Source organism: Pezoporus flaviventris, unplaced genomic scaffold, assembly GCF_033815535.1.
Source record: "Pezoporus flaviventris isolate CSIRO_AGI_PZ_B2104156 unplaced genomic scaffold, CSIRO_AGI_Pfla_v1 ptg000071l, whole genome shotgun sequence".
Taxonomy (NCBI): Eukaryota; Metazoa; Chordata; class Aves; order Psittaciformes; family Psittacidae; genus Pezoporus; species Pezoporus flaviventris.
In genome coordinates, this window is record NW_026892619.1 from 2,374,294 (window position 1) to 2,400,384 (window position 26,091).

Consider the following 26,091-nt stretch of genomic DNA (forward strand, 5'->3'; position numbering starts at 1 on the left):
CGTTTGTACATGGGAGAAACGGAGGCAGGGAAGGGGCAGAGGCAGGAGAAACAGCCCCAGTCCAGCGTGGGCAGGGGCAGGAAGCACTGTGTTGTGCTGGGATGAGGTGGGGATGTGCTTTGCCATCCCAACCTCTTCTTTTAGGAAACCCAGACCTGGCAGCCTGGCTTTTATTAAGGTAGGGGAAAAAAAAGGGGGGGGGGGGGAACGACTTGTTTTTAAATGGGAAAAATAAAAGGTAAGTGCTCATCCAAGCTCCAGCCCTTTGAATGCATCATGTCCAAGGAATGACTGGCATCATTTTCCCAGCAACAGCCCCTTCTCCCTGGTGCCTTCCTCTCATCTGACACCAGTAGCCAGGGGGTTTCTCTGCCTTCCTAAGAGCAAACCCAAGCGTTTGCTGAGCCTGTATCCCTGGGTTAAGGACCAGGACCTGCTTTAGGGCTCAGCTCTTTGGTGCTTTGGTGGAGAAGGGTCGGTGTTGGCTCTGCCAGCCCACCCCATTGCATAGCTTATGCCTCCCCTCCGAGGGCTTGAGAGCCTTTTCTGGCTGTGGTTTTAGTGTCTGGCATTAAGGCAGTGCAGACAATCGCCTCACCTTGGAGCTGAGGCTCCTCTTACCTTGTGCTTTGCAATATGGCTTTAACTTTGGCCTAACCCACAGGGCTCAGCGCTGGCCCAAACCCCTTTGCATGGGGAACCCTTTGAGACAGAGAAGCCGCTCTTTGACCTGCTCTGAAGCAGCTTCCTCAGGCTGGGGTCGCACAAGCATCGTCTCTGTACGTATAAAGGGCACTTGGGGTGGTCCCATCAGTGGGAATATTGCAGTCGTGGCAGGAGCAGGCTGTGGCCATGCCTGCTCCCGGGGAACACTGGTCGGTATGGAGGCACTGGCATCACTCCCTGACCTCTCTGTACATATATACATTCAATAATATAGCTTTGAAAAATAGACCTTTCTTCTTTCTTCCTCTGTATAATAAAATAGCCTTTAGGATCAGTCTGAAGTGACATGCAGGAGTGATGGAAGCACGGCTGCAGAGCAGGGATTGCATCGCGCCTGCTGCCCCTGTACCCCATGGGAAGCTTGGAGCCTCCTCAAGGGTGGGGGGGATACGGGGATCCCAGCATCACCCTGCAGCCAGGATGAACCCGAGCCCCCGGCCATCCCCATAGTGCGTGGGGCACGTTGCTCCCAGAGGAAAACGCCGCATCCATCCGGTCCTTCCCCACCTTTACACGGTGGTTTCGCTCTTCCAGAGGCCGGTCTTCATGCCAGCAGCGCCGTCAGCACTGGCCAGGTTGATGTCGTACTTGCTGCCCTTGAGCCCCCCGTTGTGGCTGGCCACATTGAGCGGGTAGGACCGGCGCTTCGCCTCCTTCTCAGCAGCGCCGCCTTGGCGCAGGTTATCCCTGCTGGCGCTCCTCCGGCGAGCCTCGGCGAACTCAGGCACCCTCCTACCACCGTCGCTGCCTTCCGAGTGGCTGGGACCCACATCCCCATCCTGCGGTAGCCGCGGTGCCGTGCGGGCGCTGCTCACGGGGCTGGTCCTGCCGCTGGGGTAGCTCTCGGAGTGGCTGTTGTGGATGCTCCCGCTCTCGCTCGAGGGATGCTCCGAGGGGCCCCGCAGCGCTTTCAAGCGGTGGTGCTTCCCATCCCGGCACTGCTTAGTTCTGCCCCGGTGGCTCCTGCGCCCGTGGAGGTTGCTGGCGTGTTTCATAGTGGGTTTCCCATCGCTGGGATCCGGCTCCGGGCCGGTGGCCGGGCAAGCATCCGCCTGGCTCTGGGCTACCTGCAGGTTGGTGAGCTTGCAGCGGCCGCCGGCCGAGCCGGCGCTGCTGGGGGAAGAGGAGGAGGATGCCCTGGAGCGAGCAGCCTCGGGGTCGCAGCCGATGAAGACCTGCGAGCCGTCCTCCGGCACCAGCCCCGGGTGCACGTACGCCTGCATGGGCAGCGCGTTCCTATAGGACGGGCAGCAGGAGAACCAGGAGTTGAGGACATCCCGGCGCCGCACGCAGTGATGGATGAAGATGAAGAGTCCCAGCGCCACGGCGGTGACTCCATAGAGGCAGCTGAAGATGACGTTCAGGTACCAGCGCTGGGACACGGCCATGGCGCCGAACGTCCAGAGGGCCACGTACAAGGCGTGGGTGATCACCAGCGCCCAGAACTGCACCTCCAGGGAGTAGACACCGTCCCCTTCAGGGCAGGGGGGCCCCGAGTTCAGGGTGACCGAGATGGAGCCGGAGTCCGTCAGGAGGTCGCTGGTACCCCCAAGTCGTGGCGGCGGCTCCAGTGGCTCCGGGATGTCCTTGCGATGGGAGGGTCGGCACTGGAGGCTGAGCCCGGCGCACAGGAAGTAAATCCAGGTGATGAGCAGGATGAAGGCCACGGGGACATAGAAAGCCCCCAGGCTGGGCCGCCACACCAGCCAGCAGCTATACAGGAGGAAAGAGGCTTTACTGAGCAGACCTGTGGTGCTGTGATGCTCAGCATCCCAATGGCACGGGCTCTGCGTGGTTTTTTCCCCCAGTATCTGGATAATTCATGGGGAAAATCTCCCTGGTCTTCCCCAAGCTTTCCCAAGTCACTGGTGGGGCAGGGACACTTACTAGGGGTTGTTGTCGTGGTAGTTGTGGATGTTGACAGCTGCCGTGATGCCGCAGATGATGAGGGGGATCCCACCAGCGATCAGATAGAACCTGCGTGATGGGGACGGTGTCAGCACGCACCCATTGGGAGAGCACAGCACCGCAGGATGGGTGCTACGGCAGAGCCAGGAACCTCCCCATGGGGCCAGGGCGAGGGGAAGTGGGGTTCGTACCGCAGCATGGGTCTGGGGGCTGGCTGGGACACGTCTCCGTCCGGCTGCCGCGGCACCTTCCAGGTCACCTCCTTGTAGAGCACCCTGGCTTTCACCGCCATCCACAGCAGGGTGGAGAGGGAGGAATAGTGCAAGATGATGCCGACCTGCGGGAGAGAGGTTGGGGATGGGGATGCTGCATCCATGGGGTCCTCATCCAGCGGGGCAGGACCTCGCTGTGCTCTGCACCTACCGCTTGGCAGACGATCAGGTACCCGGTGAGGGTGATGCCGCCCGCAAAGACAGCGGCTGTCATGGCCATGTGGAAGCAGAGGTTCAGCAGCATGTGCCAGCCCTTCCGTGGGATGAGGATGGTGCTGGAAGATAGACTTAGTTTGTATAGACAGGTATTTGCAGCACGAGAGGCACAGCACAAAGCCTGCTCTGGAAGGATGCTCTGGTGATGGAGCGTAGGGATAAAGCAGCTGTGCACACAGAGCTGGAGGTACGGGATGCGCTTGGATCCTGGCCCGGCAGGGCAGCAGCTGTGTTTTCATCCTGAGATGGACCCCATCCCTCAGCGCCAGCTCCTCGCTATTGCTGGCCCAACAGGGGGAATTCACAACACCCTCAATGTCCCACCTCACGTCTCCTTGCAGGACAAGACACAGCCAAGCAGACCAAGCACCCCTTGCCATGAAGGCAGGACGCATCCAGCCATAGAACCATAGAATGGGTTGGGTTGGAAAGGAGCTTAAGGTCATCCAGTTCCACCCCTTGCCATGGGCAGGGATGCCTCACACTAGACTGTGTCAGCCAAAGCTCTGTCCAACCCCACATTTCTGGAGGGTTCTGCAAACCCATGTCCTAAAGAGCCGTATCCTTTAGGGCCACCTCCTAAAAACCCATCTCCAGGCAGCCCCCCTCCCATTGCCAGCACTTGGGTGTCTCCTCCAGCTGCCCAGAGCCACCAAGCCAAGCCCAACCCCTCCAACCGTGGTGCGGGCGCTCACCCACCCGTGGTTCACGATGTAGGTGATGATGGTGGTGAAGAGGCAGAGCAGCAGCACGGCCGTGCAGGTGTACATGGCCGGGTGCAGCACCTCCACGGCGCCCTGTGCCACACTGGGGAAGCCGCTCAGCTCCTGCACAGCGCAGCAGAGCCTGTCAGACCCATCCCCTTCCATATCCCCATCCCCTTCCCCATCCCCATCCCCTTCTCCATCCCCATTCCCTTCCCCATCCCCTTCCCCATCCCCATCCCCATCCCCATCCCCATCCCCTTCCCCATCCCCATCCCCTTCTCCATCCCCATTCCCTTCCCCATCCCCTTCCCCATCCCCATCCCTATCCCCATCCATATCCCCATCCCCTTCTGCATCCCCAGCCACATCCTCTTCCCCATCCCCATCCCCTTCCCCATCCCCTTCCCTATCCCCATCCTCTTCCCCATCCCCATCCCCTTCCACATCCCTATCCCTTTCCCCATCCATATCTCCATCCCCCTCCCCATCCCCATCCCCTTTCCCTTCCACATCCCCTTCCCCATTCCCATCCATATCCCCATCCCCTTCCCCACCCCCATCTCATCCCCGTCCCTGTCCCCATCCCCACCCCATTCCCTTCCCTATTTTCATCCCCTTCCCTATCTTCATCCCCTTCCCTATCTTCATCCCCATCCCTGTCCCCATCCCCTTCCCCATCCCCATCCCCTTCCCTATCCCCATCCCCATCTGCATCCCCATCCGCATCCCCATCCCCTTCCCTATCCTCATCCCCATCCGCATCCCCCATCCCCATCTGCATCCGCATCCCCATTCCCTTCCCTATCCTTTTCCTCATGCCCATCCCCATCCACATCCCCCTTCCCCGTCCCCATCCCCTTCCCCCTCCCTATCCCCATCTCCATCCCTTTCCACCCATAGCCCCCCCATTGCGCACCCCACACCTACCATGAGCACGGCCACGTTGCTGAGGTGCCGGCAGTGCAGGGAGGTGACGTTGGGCTCCTGGGATGCCAATTGGCATCCCTCGGCGCTCCAGCCCCCCATGCCCCCCAGCACCTCGAAGTTCCAGTATGCGGCCACTGGGTCTGCGCCCTCCCCTGGGTGCCTCAGGGACACGGCCACCGGCTCCGATAGGTTTCCCACTCCGCAGCCATCTGCAGCAACAGGAGCAGGTCAGCAGGACAGGATTGCAGCGATGGGACAAGGGGCGATGGGTTCGGACTGGAGCAGGGCACGTTCACGTTGGACATAAGGAAGTTCTTTACTGTGAGGGTGCTGAGGCCCTGGCACAGGGTGCCCAGAGAAGTGAATGCCCCATCCCTGGCAGTGTTCAAGGTGACCCGGTCCAGTGTGAGGCATCCCTGCCCATGGCAGGGGTTGGAACTGGATGCTCTAAAGGTCCTTTCCAACCCATTCTGTGCTTCTATAAGTACCACCCTTCCACTCCCAAATGCACACGGGTGGGAGGGCCACCCTTGCCACATCCCCATGAAGACCCCTACGGATGGCTTTGTGCTGCAGCAACACCCCCAAGGAGCTCCATTCATCCAAACCCCATGAAACAGGCCCCCCCCCCCCCCCAAGCCCCAACCCTTCACCATCAGCCCTTACAGGTCCCGGCGTAGATGACCGGCGTGGCCACGCTGCGGCGCTTGCCATCGTCGGCCAGGCGGGGAGGAGTTGCCGGTGCTGCAGAAGAGTTTCCGTTGCGGAACACCAGCAGTTGGAGCTTGCAGTCACCCGATGGGGCAGCCGCCGTGGGGCTGGCGGAAGAGGCTGGGGGGCAGCTGGATGGAAGCCAGGGCGATGCTGTTCTGCGGGCGCACGGTCCATGGTGAACAATGGATGCTTCCTCCCTCCCCCGGCCCCGTTCCGTTGGCGCCCTGGTTTTACCTTGATGTGGAAGCTGGTGAGGGACACGTTGGGGCGCCCGGTGGTGCAGCGCAGGCGCAGGCGCTGGTCCGGCAGCGCCTCGGGGCCCCGCTCGCCCGCAGCCCCCTCGCGCCGCTGGAAGGCCACGCAGCTCAGCCCCACGTAGCGCTCGGGCTTCACCATGTACGCCTCGAAGGCGATGTTGGCGCGAGTTCTGCCGCGTGCGGCGAGGGGGTCAGCAGAGGGGTAGGGGCAGAGGGACCGGCGTTGGGTGGAGAGAGCCCAACATGAGCAGAGAGAGCCCAGCATCGGGTGAAGAGAGCCCAGCATTGGGTAGGGAGAGCCCAGCGTTGGGTAGGGAGAGCCCAGCATGAGCAGAGAGAGCCCAGCGTTGGGTAGGGAGAGCCCAGCGTTGGGTAGGGAGAGCCCAGCGTTGGGTACGGAGAGCCCAGCATGAGCAGAGAGAGCCCAGCATTGGGTGAAGAGAGCCCAGCGTTGGGTAGGGAGAGCCCAGCATTGGGTGGAGAGACCCCAGCATGAGCAGAGAGAGCCCAGCATCGGGTGAAGAGAGCCCAGCATTGGGTAGGGAGAGCCCAGCATTGGGTGAAGAGAGCCCAGCATTGGGTAGGGAGAGCCCAGCATTGGGTAGAGAGACCCCAGCATTGGGTGAAGAGAGCCCAGCATTGGGTAGGGAGAGCCCAGCATTGGGTAGGGAGAGCCCAGCATTGGGTAGGGAGAGCCCAGCATGAGCAATGAGACCCCAGCATTGGGTAAAGAGAATCCAGCATTGCGTAGGGAGACCCCAGCATGGGCAGAGACCCCCAACCAAACAGAGACCCCCAACACTGGATAGAGAGACCCCAGTATGGGCAGAGACCTCCAACCAAACAGAGACACCCAACACTGGATAGAGAGACCCCAGTATGGGCAGAGACCTCCAACCAAACAGAGACACCCAACACTGGATAGAGAGACCCCAGTATGGGCAGAGACCTCCAACCAAACAGAGACACCCAACACTGGATAGAGAGACCCCAGTATGGGCAGAGACCCCCAACATTGGATAGAGAGACCACAGCATGGGCAGAGACCCCCAACATTGGATAGAGAGACCCCAGCATGGGCAGAGACCCCCAACACAAACAGAGACCCCCAACACTGGATAGAGAGACCCCAGCTGGGCAGAGACCCCCCCCGACCCGCTCACCACCGCCATGTGCTGGGAGTTGGTGCTGAGCGTGTGCGCCGCGATCCTCTCCAGGGAGCGGACGATGCTGGTGCAGGCCTTCTCCTCCTTCTGCGACATCCACAGGATGTGGTCGTCCACCAGCATGATGTTGCTGGCCATCTCCACGATCACGTCCGTCAGCTGCGGGTGACCCCGATTCCTGCTTTTCTAACCCCAAAACCACCCAATGTCGGGGCTGGGCCACGCAAGGGATGGGAGCAGCGCCCGGTACCTGCTTGATCTGGTCCACGTAGCCAATAAACTTCTCTATCATCTGCGCCACGTAGAGGACATCGACCATGTCTGAGAAGTTGGCTGCTTCAGCCGTGTAGACGCGGAGCTGGTGAGCCAGGGTCAGGGCGTTGGAGGCGTTGATGGGCATCTGCAAGAGCAGCACGGGTCGGGGAGGTGGGGGGGTGATGCTCAGCACCAGCACCAAGGACACAGAGCCCCCGAGGCCCCGGGCTCACCAGCACGAAGGTGTAGAGGACGCGGGTGATGTCGTTGGTGTAGAGGCAATGGGAGTAGTCGCCGTGGTCCCAGCGCCCGGCGCGGTCGCAGCGCCTCCAGGCTTGCTTCTCCACCGGGGAGCCGGCGCCCGCCGGCCCCGCGCCGAATGGGTGCTGCAGGCAGGGCTGGTAGGCAGTGATCCCTGCCAGGGTGCGGGGCCACCTGCGGGCATAGGCACACGGTGACCACGGAGCCATCCGCCACCACCAGCCCCTTCCCACTGCACGTGGGTATCCGCATCCTCACGCTGCTTCCTTCTTCAGACCCTCCCCAGCATCATGATCCCCCTGTTCCGATTGCAGGGCCCTCAGCACAGAGGCGGGTGATTGGGATAGGGATTGGGATGGGGATGGGGGGGCACTGTTAATTCAAGCCATATTTGACTGTGCCAGTAATTTACATCCCATAACGGCCCCGCTGGGGTTACAGTGGGTGCCTGGAGCCTTTCGTCTCATGCCAAAGGAATTCCAACACCTCTGCTGCTGGAGAGGGGCTGTGCCGCCGGCATGGAAAGCCCTTCAAAAGCACCCGCGCTCCTTGGGGCTGCTAATTGTTACCAAACACACAGTCACCTGCAGCGAGCCCCCGGCACCTGCACACACCGCATCCATCCCGCATCCATCCTGCATCCATCCCGCATTCATCCCGCATCCATCCCGCATCCATCCTGCATCCATCCTGCATCCATCCCGCATCCATCCCGTATCCACCCCGCATCCATCCCGCATCCATCCCGCATCCATCCCGCATTCATCCCGCATCCATCCCGCATCCATCCCGCGTCCATCCCGCGTCCATCCCGCGTCCACCCCGCGTCCATCCCGCGTCCATCCCACGTCCATCCCGCGTCCATCCTGCGTCCATCCCGCATCCACCCCGCATCCACCCCTCATCCATCCCGCATCCACCCCGCATCCATCCCGCATCCATCCCGCATCCATCCCGCATTCATCCCGCATCCATCCCGCGTCCATCCCGCATCCATCCCGCATCCATCCCGCATCCATCCCACGTCCATCCCGCATCCATCCCGCATCCATCCCGCATCCATCCCGCGTCCATCCCGCGTCCATCCCGCATCCATCCCGCATCCATCCCGCGTCCATCCCACGTCCACCCCGCGTCCACCCCACGTCCATCCCGCGTCCATCCCGCGTCTATCCCGCATCCATCCGGCATCCATCCCGCGTCCATCCGTCGTCCATCCCGCATCCATCTTGCATCCATCCCGCGTCCATCCCTCGTCCATCCCGCATCCATCCCGCATCCATCTCGCATCCATCCCGCATCCATCCCGCATCCATCCTGCGTCCATCCCACGTCCATCCCACGTCCACCCCACGTCCATCCTGCGTCCATCCCGCGTCCATCCCTCATCCATCCGGCATCCATCCCGCGTCTATCCCTCGTCCATCCCGCATCCATCTCGCATCCATCCCGCATCCCTCATCCATCCCACATCCATCCTGCATCCATCCCGCATCCACCCTGCATCCATCCCGCGTCCATCCCTCGTCCATCCCGCGTCCATCCCTCGTCCATCCCGCATCCATCCCGCATCCATCTCGCATCCATCCCGCATCCATCCCGCATCCATCCCGCGTCCATCCCGCATCCATCCGGCATCCATCCCGCGTCCATCCCTCGTCCATCCCGCATCCATCTTGCATCCATCCCGCATCCATCTCGCATCCATCCCGCGTCTATCCCTCGTCCATCCCGCATCCATCCCGCATCCATCCCGCATCCATCTCGCATCCATCCCGCATCCCTCATCCATCCCACATCCATCCTGCATCCATCCTGCATCCATCCTGCATCCATCCGGCATCCATCCCACATACCTCATCCATCCCACATTCATCCTACATCCATCCTGCATCCATCCTGCCCATCCTGCATCCATCCCACATCCCACATCCATCCAACATTCATCCCGCATCCATCCCGCATCCATCCCGCATCCATCCCACATCCTTCCCACATCCATCCCACATCCATCCTGCATCCATCCTGCATCCATTCCGCATCCATCCCACATCCCACAGGTCCCTACCTGAAGTCCCCACGGTTGTTGGTGACCCGCTCAGCAGGGCAGTAGGATGCAGAGGTTTCCAGCACCACGATCTCCACCTTCTTGCTGACGTTGCCCTGGGAGGTGGAGACCGAGCATTCCCACTCGCCGTTGGCAGAGACGTGGATGTTGGAGAGGATGAGCTCGCTGTGGGCACAGGGATGGGTGGCACGGTTGGGTCTGCCCCACGGTTGAACCCGCAGCAGTGGCCCCCTGAGCTTGGGGGCATGGGGACACACCATGAAGCATAGGAGGTGCCCACGCTTGGTATCCCACCCATGGCACTTGGTACACACAAACCAGCAAGCCCTGTGGCCACGAGTGTTTGTGTTCATCCCTATCCCCATGTTGTCTCTGCTGCCATCCCTATCTCATCTCCATCCCTGTCCCTGTCTTATCTCTGTCATTGTCCCCATTTCCATCCTCATCCTCAGCCCCTTCTCCATCCCCATTCCTGTTCCTATCTCCATCTCCATCCCATCCCCATCCCATATCCACCCCCAACCCCCTTTCCATCTCCACCCCAATCCCCTTCCCATCTCCATCCCCGTCCTCTTCCCACCTCCATCCTTGTCTCTTTTCCCCTTCCTATCCTTATCCCCATCCTCTTCTCATCCCCATCTTCATCCCTGTCCCCTTCCCATCCTCATCCCTGTCTCCTGTCCCCTTCCCATCCTCATCCCTGTCTCCTGTCCCCTTCCCATCCTCATCCCTGTCTCCTGTCCCCTTCCTATCTCCATCCCTGTCCTCTTCCTATCCCCATCTCCATCCCTGTCTCCTTTCCTCTTCCTATCCCCATCTCCATCCCTGTCTCCTTTCCTCTTCCCATCCCCATCTCCATCGCTGTCTCCTTTCCTCTTCCTCTCTCCATCCCATCCTCTCCCCATCCCCACCCCATCCCCATCCCTGACCTGGTGATGAAGGTGCAGTCATGGACGAGGCTCTCCTCCACGATCACACCCGTCCTCTCATCCTCCTCCACGGGCTCCCTGTTGTGGTACCACCGGATCTGGGTGCTGTTATCCAGGTATGTCGCGGTGCATTGGAAAGGCAACCGGTCTCCCTGGAAAACCACCTGGCGCAGCGACGGGATGAGGTGGTGCGTGTGCAGCTCCGGGGCTCCCGCTGCGATTGAGGGGGGGGGGGACGACACAGAGCGGGGTTGAGCCCCGCGGGCCCCCTGCCCGCTGCCATCACCCGGACCCCGGTCCCCGCTCACCGCAGCGGAGCTGCGCCTCGTGTGCGCCGCGCAGCGGCAGCGCCAGGAGTTGCCGCGGGTACGCGCACACGGTGCGCTCCGAGATGTGCGCGGCGCGGCCCCGCGCCCAGGCCAGCACCCAGCGCAGGTTGCAGTCGCACGTCAGGTACTCGGTGGCAAAGTCGCTGCAAGAAGAGGGGCACACACAGGGTTAGGGGGTACCTGTGGGGCTGGGGGGGGGGTGGTGACGCCGCTCCCCTATAGGGACCCCGCTGGGAGCTGAAAGGTCGGGCACAAACTCACACGACTTTCAAAGAGGGGAGCTCGTCGAAGACACCCGGAGGGAGGCTGGAGAAGATGTTCCCGGACATGTTCCTGCAGGAGAGGGGGGGAAAGGAGGCGCGGGGAGGGAAGGGGGGGAGCTGGGACTTAGAATCATGGGATGGTTTGGGTTGGAAAGGGCCTTGAGAGCATCCAGCTCCAAACCCCTGCCGTGGGGGATGCCTCACACCAGACCGTGTCACCCAATCTGGCTTTGAACACTACCAGGGATGGAGCATCCATCACCGCTCTGGGTACCCTTTGCCAGTGCCTCATCACCCTCACGGACACCCACCCTCTTGTCTCCAACCTGGCTTGCAGAAGGAAAACCTCCCAGCCCCCTCACTGTGCCCCCCATATCCCACCACAGCACCCAATGAGCCTCATAGTGCCTGGTAGGAACCAGCCCTGGGATACAGCACAGGCAGAGCCAAACTGCCAGCAACGGCACAGGAGAGCCCCCAGCGCCGAGCAGAGCATCCCCAGGGAGCTACTTACAGCCGGAGGAGGTTGGGGAGCCCCTGGAAGACGCTGGCGCTCAAGCAGCCGATGCGGTTGTTGGAGAGGTCCCTGCAAGGCAAAGTGAAGGAGGTGTTGGGATGGGGCCGCCCCGATGTCCCCATAGCCAGCCCCGGGGGTCCCTGGGTGGGGGGGGGGGCTGCAGCAGCACTTACAAGCGCTTCAACTCCAGGAGGCCAAGGAAGGCGCCCGGCTGGACCGTGCTGATCAGGTTGTTCTTGAGGTCCCTGTGGGGAGATGGACGCAGACCTCAGGGTGTGCAGCCCGACACAGCGGGGCTGAGGGCATGAGCACATCCCCAGCCCCATCTCCCACACTCAGCGCTGCAACACCCCTCCCCTGCAAGAGCCTCATTAGCAGCATCCCATCCCATTTCCCTCTCGTTATCACTCCAAAGGGCGCAGGGAAGGTGTGAGGCTCCCCAGTGCTCCTGGAGGTGTGGGGGGGATGCCAGCCCCTTGGCACGCTCCAGGCTCGCACATTGTTTCCGGAGCAGCAGGGTTATCTCCTGCATGTGGGATAAGAACACACCACAGTTGCCAGCACGGCCCCAAAAGGGCTCTGCGGCCCTCAGGAAGCTCATTGGGGTTATTGGCCTGATTGCAGGCTCCTATCTCATCAGGGGCTCGCCAGGCGTGTGCCGGGGTGGGGAGCCAGGGACCACCGGTGGCATCACCCATTGGATGCCCCCAGGACCAGGCGGTGGCCGGGAGAGGAAATGGGATCCATATGGAAGCGTCTGCTTATTTATAGCGATAGGGCTCATTGCTGGGTCACCCACAGCTCTGGGGACACCCCCTGAACCGTAGCTCCCATCTCAAGGCCACAACCTGGTGCTTGTGATGGGGGAATGGTGCAGGAAGGTTGGGGGGGCGGGGGTCCCACCAGTGAGACAAGAGGGGCACCACAGGGAGAGGGAACACAGGCGATGCTGCCTGCATCCATCAGCGCATGGATGCGCTTGGCTTCCAGGCTAAAACTCATCCAAGGGGCTCCTGCAGGTTCCCCCAAACAAGCAGGGTTTGCTGTTGGGGCGGGGGGAAATGGCCCCATGATCACCCCCCCATGGGAAATGCACTGTGACAACTTCCTGACCAGCATCATCCTGCTCCTGCTGGGCTGATGCAGCTCTGCCTGCACCAGCATTCTCCAATGGGCAAAAGCGTGTCCTGGTGGCTCCCATGGCCGGGTGTGCAGGCAGGTGTGCAGGCAGATGTGCAGGCAGGGACCAGGTGAGTGCCGGTGCCGAGGGAACAGCTCCATTCACCTGCACCGCCACCAGCACCAACACCCTCTGTACCAAGGGCCACAACACCCATCCTGCCAACACCCACCCATGCACACCAACGGTGACCGTCCACACCAGCCCCAGTCCCTGCTATAGGTCCCCCCTATGACAGACCCCAGCCAGCACCTCCCACCAGCACCTCCCACATCAGCCAGGGATGCAGCACCCAAACCATGCCCAGGACCAAACCCCAGCTCTGCTGGGCTGGGGGCTGCAGGGATGGGACCCAATGGGAGCCTGCTGGGAGCCTTCCTCATGCAGTCACTTCCTCCCCATGATAAGGCTCCTCTGCCTACGCTGTGCTTGTTGCCTTCATGCTTCTGCTGGTCCTGAGTCCCCTTCTCTCCCCCCTGCCCCAGCACAGTGACATGCTGCAGGAGAGAGAGCACAGGGCTATGTGCGGATGGGACCCCCATTGCCTTATCTACATGGGGACCCCCATTGCCATGTGTGCATGGGGATCCCCCCTGCTAACCCTGCAAAGCAGCTGCCCCGATGCTCCCAGCAAACCCTGGCACAAAGGGCCTCATCCAGCCCAATGCAGCCACAAGCACCCCCAGGGCTGAGCCCGCAGACACACAAGCAGCTCTGAGCACAGCAGCAGTGTGGAAAGACAGATGGACACACTGCAACCCATCACTGCTGATGGGCACACTGCATCCCATCGCTGCTGATGGGCACACAGCATCCCATCACTGCTGATGGACACACTGCATCCCATCACTGCTGATGGACACATAGCATCCCATCACTGCTGATGGACACACTGCATCCCATCACTGCTGATGGACACACAGCATCCCATCACTGCTGATGGACACACTGCATCCCATCACTGCTGATGGACACACTGCATCCCATCACTGCTGATGGACACATAGCATCCCATCACTGCTGATGGACACACTGCATCCCATCACTGCTGATGGGCACACAGCATTCCATCACTGCTGATGGGCACACAGCATCCCATCACTGCTGATGGACACACAGCATCCCATCACTGCTGATGGACACACTGCAACCCATCACTGCTGATGGGCACACTGCATCCCATCACTGCTGATGGACACACAGCATTCCATCGCTGCTGATGGACACACTGCATCCCATCACTGCTGATGGACACACTGCATCCCATCACTGCTGATGGGCACACAGCATTCCATCACTGCTGATGGGCACACAGCATTCCATCACTGCTGATGGGCACGCAGCATTCCATCACTGCTGATGGGCACGCAGCATTCCATCACTGCTGATGGGCACGCAGCATTCCATCACTGCTGAAGGACACACAGCATTCCATCATTGCTGATGGGCACACTGCATCCCATCACTGCTGATGGGCACACAGCATTCCATCACCGCCGATGGGCACACAGCATTCCATCACTGCCGATGGACACACTGCATCCCATCACTGCTGATGGACACACTGCATTCCATCACTGCCGATGGGCACACTGCATCCCATCACTGCCGATGGACACACTGCATCCCATCACTGCTGATGGACACACTGCATTCCATCACTGCCGATGGACACACTGCATCCCATCACTGCTGATGGACACATAGCATCCCATCACTGCTGATGGACACACTGCATCCCATCACTGCTGATGGGCACACAGCATTCCATCACTGCTGATGGGCACACAGCATCCCATCACTGCTGATGGACACACAGCATCCCATCACTGCTGATGGACACACTGCAACCCATCACTGCTGATGGGCACACTGCATCCCATCACTGCTGATGGACACACAGCATTCCATCGCTGCTGATGGACACACTGCATCCCATCACTGCTGATGGACACACTGCATCCCATCACTGCTGATGGGCACACAGCATTCCATCACTGCTGATGGGCACACAGCATTCCATCACTGCTGATGGGCACGCAGCATTCCATCACTGCTGATGGGCACGCAGCATTCCATCACTGCTGATGGGCACGCAGCATTCCATCACTGCTGAAGGACACACAGCATTCCATCATTGCTGATGGGCACACTGCATCCCATCACTGCTGATGGGCACACAGCATTCCATCACCGCCGATGGGCACACAGCATTCCATCACTGCCGATGGACACACTGCATCCCATCACTGCTGATGGACACACTGCATTCCATCACTGCCGATGGGCACACTGCATCCCATCGCTGCCGATGGACACACTGCATCCCATCGCTGCCGATGGACACACTGCATCCCATCACTGCTGATGGACACACTGCATCCCATCGCTGCCAATGGACACACAGCATTCCATCACTGCTGATGGACACACTGCATCCCATCACTGCTGATGGACACACTGCATTCCATCACTGCTGATGGACACACTGCATCCCATCGCTGCCAATGGACACACAGCATTCCATCACTGCTGATGGACACACTGCATCCCATCACTGCCAATGGACACACTGCATCCCATCACTGCTGATGGACACACAGCATTCCATCAGTGCTGATGGACACACTGCATCCCATCGCTGCCGATGGACACACTGCATCCCATCGCTGCTGATGGACACACTGCATCCCATCACTGCCAATGGACACACTGCATCCCATCACTGCTTATGGACACACTGCATCCCATCACTGCTGATGGGCACACTGCATTCCATTGCTGCTGATGGACACACTGCATCCCATCACTGCCGATGGGCACACTGCATCCCATCATTGCTGATGGACACACTGCTTCCCATCACTGCCGATGGACACAACATGGGATGTTTGCCTCCATCCCATCACTGCCGTCACCCGCTTGAGCCCCCCCTCGCAGCCTGAAGCCAAGGGGGGGAAGCGCTGGCCTCGCGGAGGGCAGGACCAGGACATTCCCAAGCGGAGCTGTGCTAATGAGAGCACGGCTGCCCCGGCCGCATTCCGGCCCCGCTCACACTCATTAATCTCATTACGCAGCTGCAAATCACTGGAGATGCCAAACCGTGAGCCTGGAGAGGGGGTGATCCATGGGGGGACCCTGAGACCCCATCCCCACATCCTGCTGGGACACCGAAGGGTGGGCAGGGGATGCACAAGCCCCAGGATCAGAAGTACCCCCACTTTGTCCCCACCACAGTCCCTCTATGGGGCTCATCTGTGCCGTGGCCCTAAACTGACCCTATGAAAGCAATTAGAGCTCCTGTCAGAGCAATCAGGAGCAGTGTGATGCTGGCCAGGATGGGGAACGCAGCCCATGTTCCCCCTGGACACGCTGGAGACTCTCCCAAGGGATCCATGGGTATGGTCCCCAAGGGATGCAGCTTCCAGCTCCACAATGGCCCTTCCCAGTGAGCGCAGCACCCGTTAATCCTCCTGTTAATGAGAGCTTGGTGCCAAGAGCTTGGGGAGGACTCGGCCATGGGGCACTGCAGAGCCACAGGGTCCCCGCAGTGGCTGCCCCGTGCTCAGCCCAAAACCAGTCCCGTGGGGGTTTCCATGGTTTTAAAAGCCAAACCAGCCCCAGAGCTGTGCCCCCGTTGCATGGGGACCCCTGCTCCGCATCCCGGTGCTGTGCATCCCCGCCGCAGTGCCGCGCACCAGGCACTGCGCACCTCATCCAGCACCGTGCACCGAGTGCTGCCCATGGTCCGGCACCCAGCACTGCCAAGGCCACCACTGACCCATGGCACTGAGGGGGTGTGAGCACCTGCAGGGACGGTGCCTGCAGCCCTGCCCTGGGCAGCCTGTTCCAATGCTTGAGCATCCTCCGGGGAACTGGTCCTCAGCTCCATCTAAACCTGCCCTGGGGCAGCTTGAGGCCGTTTCCTCTTGTCCCATCCCTTGGGAGCAGAGCCCAGCCCCTCCTGGCTCCATCCTCCTCTCAGGCACTTGTAGGCAGCCATCAGGTCCCCCCTGAGCCTTCTCTTCTCCACACTGAACCCCCCAGGTCCCTCAACCATCACCCTGTGCTCCAGGCCCTGCACCAGCTCCGGTGCCCTTCTCTGGACCCAAAGTGCTCCCTTTTTGGGGCTAATGAATCACTGTGGGTCCTGCTGCCCCCGCGGCTGTGCCAAAGCCTCACCAGGGCTGTAACCATCCCCAGAGGCGGGTTTTGGTGCAGAGGGTGAACGCCCCATGGCGGGAGCCCATCCAGCCCCACTGTGGGGCCACGGTGGGGAACAAAACACCCTCAGTGCGCCCGTCCCCACTCCCGCATACCTACAGATCAAACCCATATGGGGGCCATAAATCTCCCCTTATTGCAGCTCCCTCCATAGAGATGCCTTTCATGGAGAGATAAGAAAGTTGACTTTGTTCGGGGGGACAATATCTCTTTTCATAGCGACCCTCATGGAGCATGCCCCCAACCCCCCCCCCCCGGTGCCTCCTGCCCTCTGGGTCCTTTGGGTGCCAATGGCAAACCCAGTGCCCCGGTGCAGCAACCGGGAGCGATGCTGGGAGCAGGACCCGGAATTCCTGCCTGCATCTCGCTGCCCATCCCGACCCCTAGGCTCCCCACTGGGCACTCACAGCTTTTCCAGAGCCCGCAGCCCGAAGAAGGAGCCGTTTTCCAGCACCGTGATCTTGTTGTTACTCAGCAGCCTGTGGGAAGAGCAGAGAGCGGCGGCCCCGTTATTCCCTTGGGATAGGGACAGGGATGGAGATGGGGATGGGAAGAGGACAGGGACGGAGATGGAAAGAGTCAGGGACAGGCTTGCACGGCCAGGGATGCAATGGCCATGTTGGATGCGATGCTGTGGTCCACATGTGTGGCACCACCGCCTGGAAGTGGCCAAGGCATCACTCCAGTACCTGCCCACGGGTGCAAGGAGCTGCATATGGGGATGATGAGCTCCCCACCCCAGCATCCACACCAAGAGGGCACCTCGAGGACCCACAGCCAGGAGGGGACCCCCCATCCCCTGCCCCTGCCATCGAGGCCATCCTAGTGCTGAGATTTTATCCCTAAATAAGCAGTTTTCCTGGCCAAAGGGGCCCTTGCGGGTGATGGGAGGGAAGGAGGGCACAGCACCCGACCATTCAGCCTCATTAGAGCGTGTCAGCGGCAATTAGCAGAGCCAGACCGGGGCCTGGGGGCAGGAGCCGGCTCTCGAGGTGCTTCCCGGGTGGCTCCATCGGCACCAGCAACGCTTTGGATCCAAAACTGATGCAGGGGCCGGAAAGGCACCGGGAGCCCCGACCAAGGGGGAGGCTGGGGATGAAAAGGGCTCATTGAGGGCCGGAGCCGGGGCTGTTTACACAGGGGCAGGCTCTGCAGCAGGGCTGAATGGTGGCTGTGTGCTGCAGAGCTCCATCCCCTGCGAGCACCCAGGGCTGCGAGCTGCCAACGCACCGAGGGCTGCTGCAAGGGGACGGGCTGGGGTCCAGCAACGCATTCGGTCCCCCCCTCTCCTCCTCCTCCTCCCCGGGGCCTGCAGCCGCATCCTGTGCTAATGAGGAGCTGCCACCGGGCGCTGCTGTGTCCGCAGGGATCTGCGACCCGGCCTGCGGGGAGCGGAAGGGGCCGGCAGTCCGCAAATTGCTTCCACACGGAGCTGCCATGGTCAGGGCCACGTCTTTGCCCTTTCCTCCCCGCAGGGACGCGGCTGGGGCAGGGCTCAGAGCATCCAGCACAGCAGCAATGAACCCCGGCAGCAAGCTCAGCCCCCGGACCCGCAGCAGGGATGGGTCCGGAGCAGCAGCATCATTCCCGGTTGCAGTCCCAGCTCTGGGGCACGCAGCCCCGATTCCCATCCCGGTATCCGCAGGGGCTGTTGCTCAAGGCTCCAGCAGCTCCAGAAGGTTTCAATTCCAACGGCAGCAGATTTCACAACCCAGCACAGGCTCCGCACGCATGGAGGGGGGGACCTCGGGGGCTCCCTGCTTGAAGCTATAGTTAGGGCAAGCAGAACCCCCCCCCCCCGGCTAGGGGATGCACAATGGATCCTGATGGAGCAGCAAGCATAGAAAACAGGAGTGCCCCAGACACCGCACCCAGCCCTCCTGCGGGGTCCGCATTGGGCAGGGAGGAGCTATGGGAATGTCGAAGCCTCGCAGGGCATGGGGCTGCGCCGGGTTACATCCAGGGATGGATGGGGCAGGGAGCAGCAGCAGCCCCCGGCGCCAGGGATGCTCGCTTTGTTGCCGGACCCCTGGGACCAGCTGCGCCTCTGCCACGAAATCGCAGCTCCCAGCCTTAAAAGGCAACGCTCCCGATGGGCTCGGCCTTCCCTGTGATCCGCGGCCAGCAACCGGCAGCCGGGATAGCAGCCTCCCCCATGGGGAAGGGGGATATGGACCAGGGGTGAAGCCACCCCTTGGACCCCGGCTGCGCGGCGCCTGCTCTGCTCTGCCTCAAGGAGAGGTCCTCGACCACAGCTTGGCCCTGACAGCGACGGCTCCGCTTGGAAGCTCTCTTCCCTGCTAAAGGGTTTTGTGGGGAGGGATCCTGGCTCCGCTGCTCCCCATCCTGCACAACCCGGCCGGGTCACGCTCCCCCCGTTACAACCCACATCCTCACACAGGGTTGGGTTTGGTTTCCTCGGCTTTTATGGATATTTGGTTCCAAAAACAAAACCCGTTTGCTGGGTTGGTTTTGTGTCAGGAAGTTCCCATCAGGCTCCACGGGACTTTCCATGCCCGAGCCATTGCGGGTCCCCAGCGCTATCCCCTTGCAGGACATGAACTGAAACACCCCAAAATACACCACGAGAAGTGTGCCCATGAGGACACCCCGATAGGGTCATGGGCGAGCAGCCCCTGAGACACTGGGACAGCAGGACCCTACGCCGGGATGCAGCTGGATCCAAACCCCTCAGCTGGATTTCAAGCCCCAAGAGCTGCTCCTGCTCTAACGCCTGGCCAGGAGGAAGGAAAGGAGGGAGGGCAAAGGGATGGAGGTCTGGAAGCAAACCCTGCTGCACCCCAATCCCTTTGCCTCGCCATGGCCACCGTGGTTGCCAGCAGTGGGCAGGGATTACAGCAGCTCTATGGATGCTCATTGAGGTCCATGTGGTGCCAGGGGTGCAGAGGGGATGTGATGTCCCCATGTCCCAGCCATCTACGGGCTTGGCAAGCCAGGAAAGCACGGCTCTGTTCCTCCAGAGCCTTAGCTCCAGCCCAGGCTGGGACTCCTCACCTTGGTAAACCCTTAACATCCAACTGCCCTCGAGCTGCTCCAGCATCATCCCATCCAAACCCCAGCCCATCTCCAGCCCATGCTCCCCAACACCGGGACAATCAAGTCTCTCTGGACAACGCAGGGATTAAGGACCAGAGCATCGAGTCAAACGGGAATGACGGGGGGGATACGTGGTGGGAAGGGCAGGAAGAAGTCCCCAGGGAGCATCCTTCCATGCTGGGGGGATTCATCTGCGGAAGGGGTGCAGCATCCTCACTCTAACCCACCCCCATCGGGGCTCTTAGGGCTGAAACCCCACGAGGCTGCAGGCAGGGAGATAGAGAGAGGGAGATAGATCCCTTCTTCTCCTTTGTTGTTTTTTTTTCATCTCAAAAAGAGGAGCCAAAAGCGCCAAAACCCGGGATTGTTTTTCCAAGCGCGCTGGAATCCACTTGGATAAATAACGGCTCCAGAAACGGGGCTGCTGAAACAATAAACTTCCTCTGGACCCAACCAAAAAAGGATGAGGGGAGACGGTGGCTCCCCCAGCCCGGGCAGGCGAAGGGGGGGGGGGGGGGAAGGCAGCGAGTGGAGGTTAATGGGGGGGCCGCGGAGGGGACGGCGCTGCTCTGCTCTCCAAGTGCCTTAATTCAAAGCATCTGCTCGCAGCAGATAGGGCTGTGCCCCGAGCAGAGCTCAGCGCTTAGCACAGGGAGGGGGTAAGGAGGAGGAAAGAGGAGCCTTGGGAATGGCGAGAGGTGCTGAGGACACCGGGAAGGGCTCAGCATCACGGCTGGAGCCGCACGGAGCCGGTGGGGACCCGTCCCCGTCCCCGTCCCTGCTTTGTTTGGGATCTCGGGGCGTTGCCGCCAGCCTCGCGTCACGCCGGGCTATTTCGGACGGTGAAAATGATTGTTCCAAGCCTCAGCTTTTGTTAGCACAGGAAAAACAAGGCCTGGAGGGAGGGGAGGGCGAAACCTCGGCGGGGCCGGGATGCTCCGAAACACCGGGCAGCCCCCGGCAGCACCGAACCAAGCTGCAGCGCAATGCGTTAAGATAGGAGGGCTCGAGAAGGAAAGCGTCTGCGGGGCCCAGGATAACCCCGGGCTGGGCGAGGGGAGCTCAAGTAGAACTGGAAATTGGTCGTAAGTCAAAGCCCTCCGCTCCCTGCGGACAATCGGTGATTTCAGTGCAATCAAGCTGCGCGCAGCAATGAGGCCTTGCGCTGGGATTCCACATCTGGAAGAGGTTTGGGCTCCCGGCCGTGCGCGCTCTGCCTCTCCTTAGGGCTGCGGTGCTTTATCCAGCGGGCGATTAGCACAGGGGTCAGCGCAGGGGGAGGGAGGGGAAGCCGTGTTCAGAGGCGTCAGCAGAGCCCCGGCACCCCGAGGGGTGTCCCCATGGGGTGCCGCATCCCATAGGGGACAGCTCAGTGCTTGGAGGCTGGACCTAACCCCATCCCTGGCGGTGCTGAGCACCCTGCTCCAGTGGAAGGTGTCCCCATGGCAGGGGTTGGAGCTGGGTGAGCTTTAAGGTCCCTTCAACCCGAATCATTCCATGGTTCTACGAGCGCTGCATCGGTACAAGCTGCTCTGAGCACAGCCTCGTGGCAAGAATCAAGCTCTGGGTATAAAATGGGGTGTCAGAGAGCACACAGCTTGTAATGGGTATCGCACCCCTGTGAGCATCCATCACCCTGCCTGTGCTCCTGTGCCTGCTCCATGAGGAAGGCAGAGATTCTGCCTGCACCAGTCCTGGAAGGTCTCCCCATGGCATGAATAAGACCAAAGACTGGCAGGACACAGCAGGTTGTGGATAGTACAAGACCCAAACCATCCCCATCTCCCTGTCCTGCCTCCACTGCACAGCCTGAAGAGCTCCAGCACCCAGCAGCAGGATGGAGCAGGACCACTGATTCCCAGCATCCCCATCCACACCGGGACTGTTCCTTGCGCTGTGGCTTCCCCACATGGAGCTAATTTCTGCTGCTCCACATCTGCGGGCGCTGCTTTGGCTCTGGTTTGCTCTTTCCCCAAGCAGCGATCCCTGCGAGGGGCCGAGGGAAGAGGAATGGAGCTGAAGAAGAGGAAAGGAGCTGAAGGAAGAGGAATGGAGCTGCAGCTCCACTCAGGACACGGCTCCCCATAAGGAACCGCTGCATCCCCTGGGACACGCTGGGACACGGGCATCCCTCATCCCCTGCTCTGCCCATTGCTGCGGTGCCAGCCAGCCCTTCTTTAGGCACGGGGGGTAAATCAGCAGCAGCTGCTGTGCAGGCAGCTTTGGATTCCTCAGCACAGGCCTAATAATGAAAGATAAATAAAGGAGTAAAGCCAGAGTGTGGGAAAAGCCGGGAAAGAGCCGGGCTGAGGGACCCGCAGGGCGCAGACCGGCTCCAGCCATCCCTGTGTCCCGGGACAGGAGCCTTCCTCTCCATGCTCAGCACCATCAGTGCTAACACATGCCTGCTTCAAGGCCAGACCGGATGGAGACTGGAACCGGGCTCTGCTTGTAAGAGTTACTCAGCACAGGGGATGCTGAGCATCCCTGGGAGCATCCCTCGGTACCTGAGCATCCCCCAGGGCATGGGGCTCAAAACCTGCCTGTCCCCAGCGGGATGTGCCTGCAGCCCTTGCCACGTGCCCGGGCCCCTTCCGCACCCCAAGCGGCTCTGGGAGACGTTCCCGGAGCCGGAGCCTCTGGTTTTGATTGTTCCATCTGGAAAGGGTTTGGAATAAATCATGTTTACTGCCCGAGAGCAGAGCTCAGGGTCACCGCATATTTGTAGGTTTCTGCCTACGCCTGTAGGTTTCATGTCACGTTTTAGTGGGATCGTGTAATGCCCTAAATGCTCCTTGCACAGTCAGCCCAGCCCCTCCGAGGGAGCTCCAAACCCCATATCCCACCAGCATGGGGCTCTACCCCTTCTCTGTGCTGTGGTTGCACTGCTCCCGCTGCAGAAAGCACCACAACAGGGATGCTTTCCCCAAACACAACCTGGTAAGGGACTCCAAAGTCCTCCTCGGGTGTTTGCCAGGGGCTCATGCATAGAAAGGGCTGTAAGAGGGAGGAAATGAAGAGCAAAGACACCCAATGGAGAATGGGACCAGCTCCACCTGCCCTACGGCCTCCACCACCCGCCAAGGGACACCCAGGATGCACACGGGTGCTGTCGCTGCAGTGATTAACACCTTTAATACAACCCCATCAGGCTTCAGACCCTGCCCATGGCACGTTTCATGGCCACGCTGCACACGAAGCCTGTTGGCATTGTCGTAGCCACCTCGTTGCCACCAAGCAGACATCATCACCCCAAAACGAAGCCACTCACAGGGAGCAGCACGGACAGAGGGAACCAAGGGATGCCAGCAAGCGGGTCAGAAGGGACCAGGAGCCCCAGTCCTCCGCAGCACCCAGGAAATCCTATTACAGAACAGAAGGTGCAGAGCTGGGGCCATGGGCACCCTCAGGGGATGACACTGAGGGTGAAAGCAATGATTTCCTCCATCCCCAGCGCTGAGGCCCTGCCTTCCCAACCGGGTTTTAATTCAAACATCTCTGCAGTTATAAATAAACCGACTGCAGGCGCCGGCCGAAACCACGACCCTCGGCACCGAGGGCATGAGGAGGCTTTCGGGAAGCAGCTTCAGACCCTTCAGCACACCCCCGAACCCCTCTTAACCGCTCCTCAGCCCTTCCCAGCGGGTATTCCCAGCAGCTTTCAAACAAAAACATCCTCCCCCAGCGCTCAGCCGCAGCCGCTGCGGGGGGAAGCGTGGAGAAGGAGCCCGTTTCCTGGATTTCCAGCGCCCGTCCCCACGTTAAACCCGTGCTCCGGCTTTGCGGGGCTTTGAAGGGTGCTAACGCAGAACCCAGCAGCGCTGCTGTGGTGCGGGATCACTTTATATAGAGAGAGAACAACCCCCGCCCCGTGTCCCCATCAGCAGTGGGAGCGCGGCCCCGGTACCCGTCAGCGTGGGGCGATACCGGAGGGGGTCCCCCCGCTCCATCCCCGCTTCGGGGCCGCCGAGGAGCGGGCTCAGCGCGACCCTTTCGGGGCCGACGTCCGGGAGCGGGGGGTGATGCCCGGAGCCGATGCCCGGCGCCGGGGGTGGGTGGGTGGGTGGGATGCGGGGACCGGAGCGCGGTACTCACAGCGTGGCGGTGCCGTCGGGCAGGAGGCGCGGCTCGGGCGGCGCCGGGAGCCCCCCGCCGCTGCAGACCACCCTCCGCCGGGGCGCGGCGGAGCCACCGGGGGCTTTGGGCCGTTCGGCTCCGCACTTGCAGCCCAGGCTCTGTGCGGGGCAGCCCCGCGCCGCGGCCCCGCCGCTCAGCGCCGCCGCCAGCAGCACCAGAGCCGCCGCCCGCCGCATGGCCCCGGCCGAGGGCCACGGGCTCCGGGCTCCGCCACCGCCGCCCCGCTCCCCGGGGCGGCTCCGGCGGCGCCGCCTCCCCGCCGCTCGCCGAGCTCCGCCGCCGGCCCTGGCGCCTCCCCCGGCCCGCCCCGGCCCGCCCCGGCCCGGCCCCGCCGACGGCATCGGCTCCGCTCCCAGCCCGGACGCGGGGCTGGAGCCCCCGAGGGATGCGGACGGAGCTCCGCGGGGTCCCGCAGGAGCCGCGGGTCCGCTCCGTCCCGGAGGGCGAGAAGCTCCCGGTCCCATCTCGGTTCCAAGCTGGAGCCCTGGATATCAACGGAGGGGCTGGAGCCCTGCGTGGTCCAGAGCGAGTGTAGCCCATAGGGACCCGATGTGATGTCCCCCTCTGCATGTGGTCCATAGGGTCCCGATGTGATGCCTCCCCTCTGCATGCAGTCCATAGGGACCCGATGCGATGCCTCCCTCTGCATGTGGTCCCTAGGGTCCCGATGTGATGCCCCCCTCTGTGCATGTGGTCCAATGCAATGCCTCACTGTGGCACAGGGTGCTGTGCCCAGGGTGGTGGCACACACAGTGTCCTATCAGTGCCCTGTATGCGGGGGATTTGGGGGGGGGTCCCACTGCCTTCCAGGACCCCCATGCCATGGAGGAAGCCCCTACCCAAACTCACACAGTTCACTGCATGGTCACGCTGCTCCGTCCCCTCCTGGCCTCTGCCCTTCAGTTAATGCTCTTCCCTTCTTGCTTCCCTGTTTGCCTCAGTGGTTTCCACACTAAGTTCAATATTTAGCTTCCCATTCCCCCTCCCACGTCCCCTCTCCCTCCTCTGCGCTCAGCTTCTCGGAGGCCACGGCTCACTGCAGCTTCAAATCAAAAGGGATCAAAAGCAGGCAATGAAGTCTCCAGGCCCCCATACCAGGGCGCAGAGGAAGAGGGTCACGGAAGGACGATGAGAGGCCACTCTGGGAATGCGGTTTCTCTCCAGGACCAATCGTTCCTGGAGGGGAAAAGAAATTCACTCCTTTCTCCAAACAAACACGACGCGGTGGCAGTCGGGAAGAGGAGACGGCAGAGACACTCGTCAGCACAAGCTCCGTTTCCACGCGTGCTCTTACGGATCCGTTGGACCCCAGAGCCCTGCAGAGTGGCATCATCTTAGTAAGGAACCCACAATCAACAGTGAACCCACATCTTCTCCCCCCCGCTCTGTTTTTCCACTGCAGGAATTACCCTCCCGTGCCCTGGGCTGCAGGATGCTGGTCCCAGATCCTGCAGCTGAAGCTGGAAGAGCAACAGGAAACTGCTTGTGTCCAGCATCCGCTCCGAGATCCTGCGAGCATCTGCTCCATACAACCCCCCCCCCCTCCACCCCCCAACCCATCCGGGAGAAGAGACCCCTTGTTTGATGCACATTCCCAGCACATCCAGCTCAGCAGCAAGCAGGAGCATCCCCAAGTGCAAAGGGCTCCTTTCGCTGGATCAAGCCCTGAGTTAAGGAATCCTTGCCTCCAAGGACCCCAGTGCCTGCAGGGACCTGAAGAGCCTGTATTGAGTGCAAGAGCTGGGAGCAGGACACAGGATTTCAGCAGGGGAATGGCCCAATGTTGTGATGCTGAGTGCCTGGAGGGAATTCAAGTGGATTTGGGGACATACCTTGTCATGGGCAGCCCTGCTGCTCACCCTGGGGTTACTCTGCATGCCCTTAATGGACTGTTAAGAGCACACGCACCTCTTCCTACCAAGGGCAGCTCTGACCCTGCCCCAGACCCCAGTTGCTGCCCCTCTGCTTCCCCTGCCCC

At 61.3% G+C, this 26,091-nt stretch overlaps 3 protein-coding genes across 3 annotated transcripts in view; 2 read left to right on the forward strand and 1 right to left on the reverse strand.

Moving 5' to 3' along the window:
* The window catches only part of STAR (steroidogenic acute regulatory protein), a 225,103-nt gene that overhangs the window by 62,082 nt on the left and 136,930 nt on the right, over nt 1-26,091 (forward strand). The gene's annotated exons all lie outside the window — the stretch shown is intronic.
* The window catches only part of RAB11FIP1 (RAB11 family interacting protein 1), a 402,092-nt gene that overhangs the window by 18,199 nt on the left and 357,802 nt on the right, over nt 1-26,091 (forward strand). The gene's annotated exons all lie outside the window — the stretch shown is intronic.
* ADGRA2 (adhesion G protein-coupled receptor A2) lies at nt 1,198-24,289 on the reverse strand. Its single transcript, XM_061472524.1, is given in 20 exon segments — nt 1,198-2,439; nt 2,614-2,703; nt 2,826-2,971; nt 3,058-3,181; nt 3,822-3,949; nt 4,757-4,965; nt 5,423-5,579; nt 5,581-5,625; nt 5,705-5,897; nt 6,883-7,052; nt 7,144-7,293; nt 7,382-7,583; nt 9,478-9,642; nt 10,407-10,620; nt 10,715-10,878; nt 10,997-11,068; nt 11,513-11,584; nt 11,689-11,760; nt 17,327-17,398; nt 24,072-24,289. Coding segments are annotated over 20 exon segments (3,867 nt in total). The 3' UTR covers nt 1,198-1,235.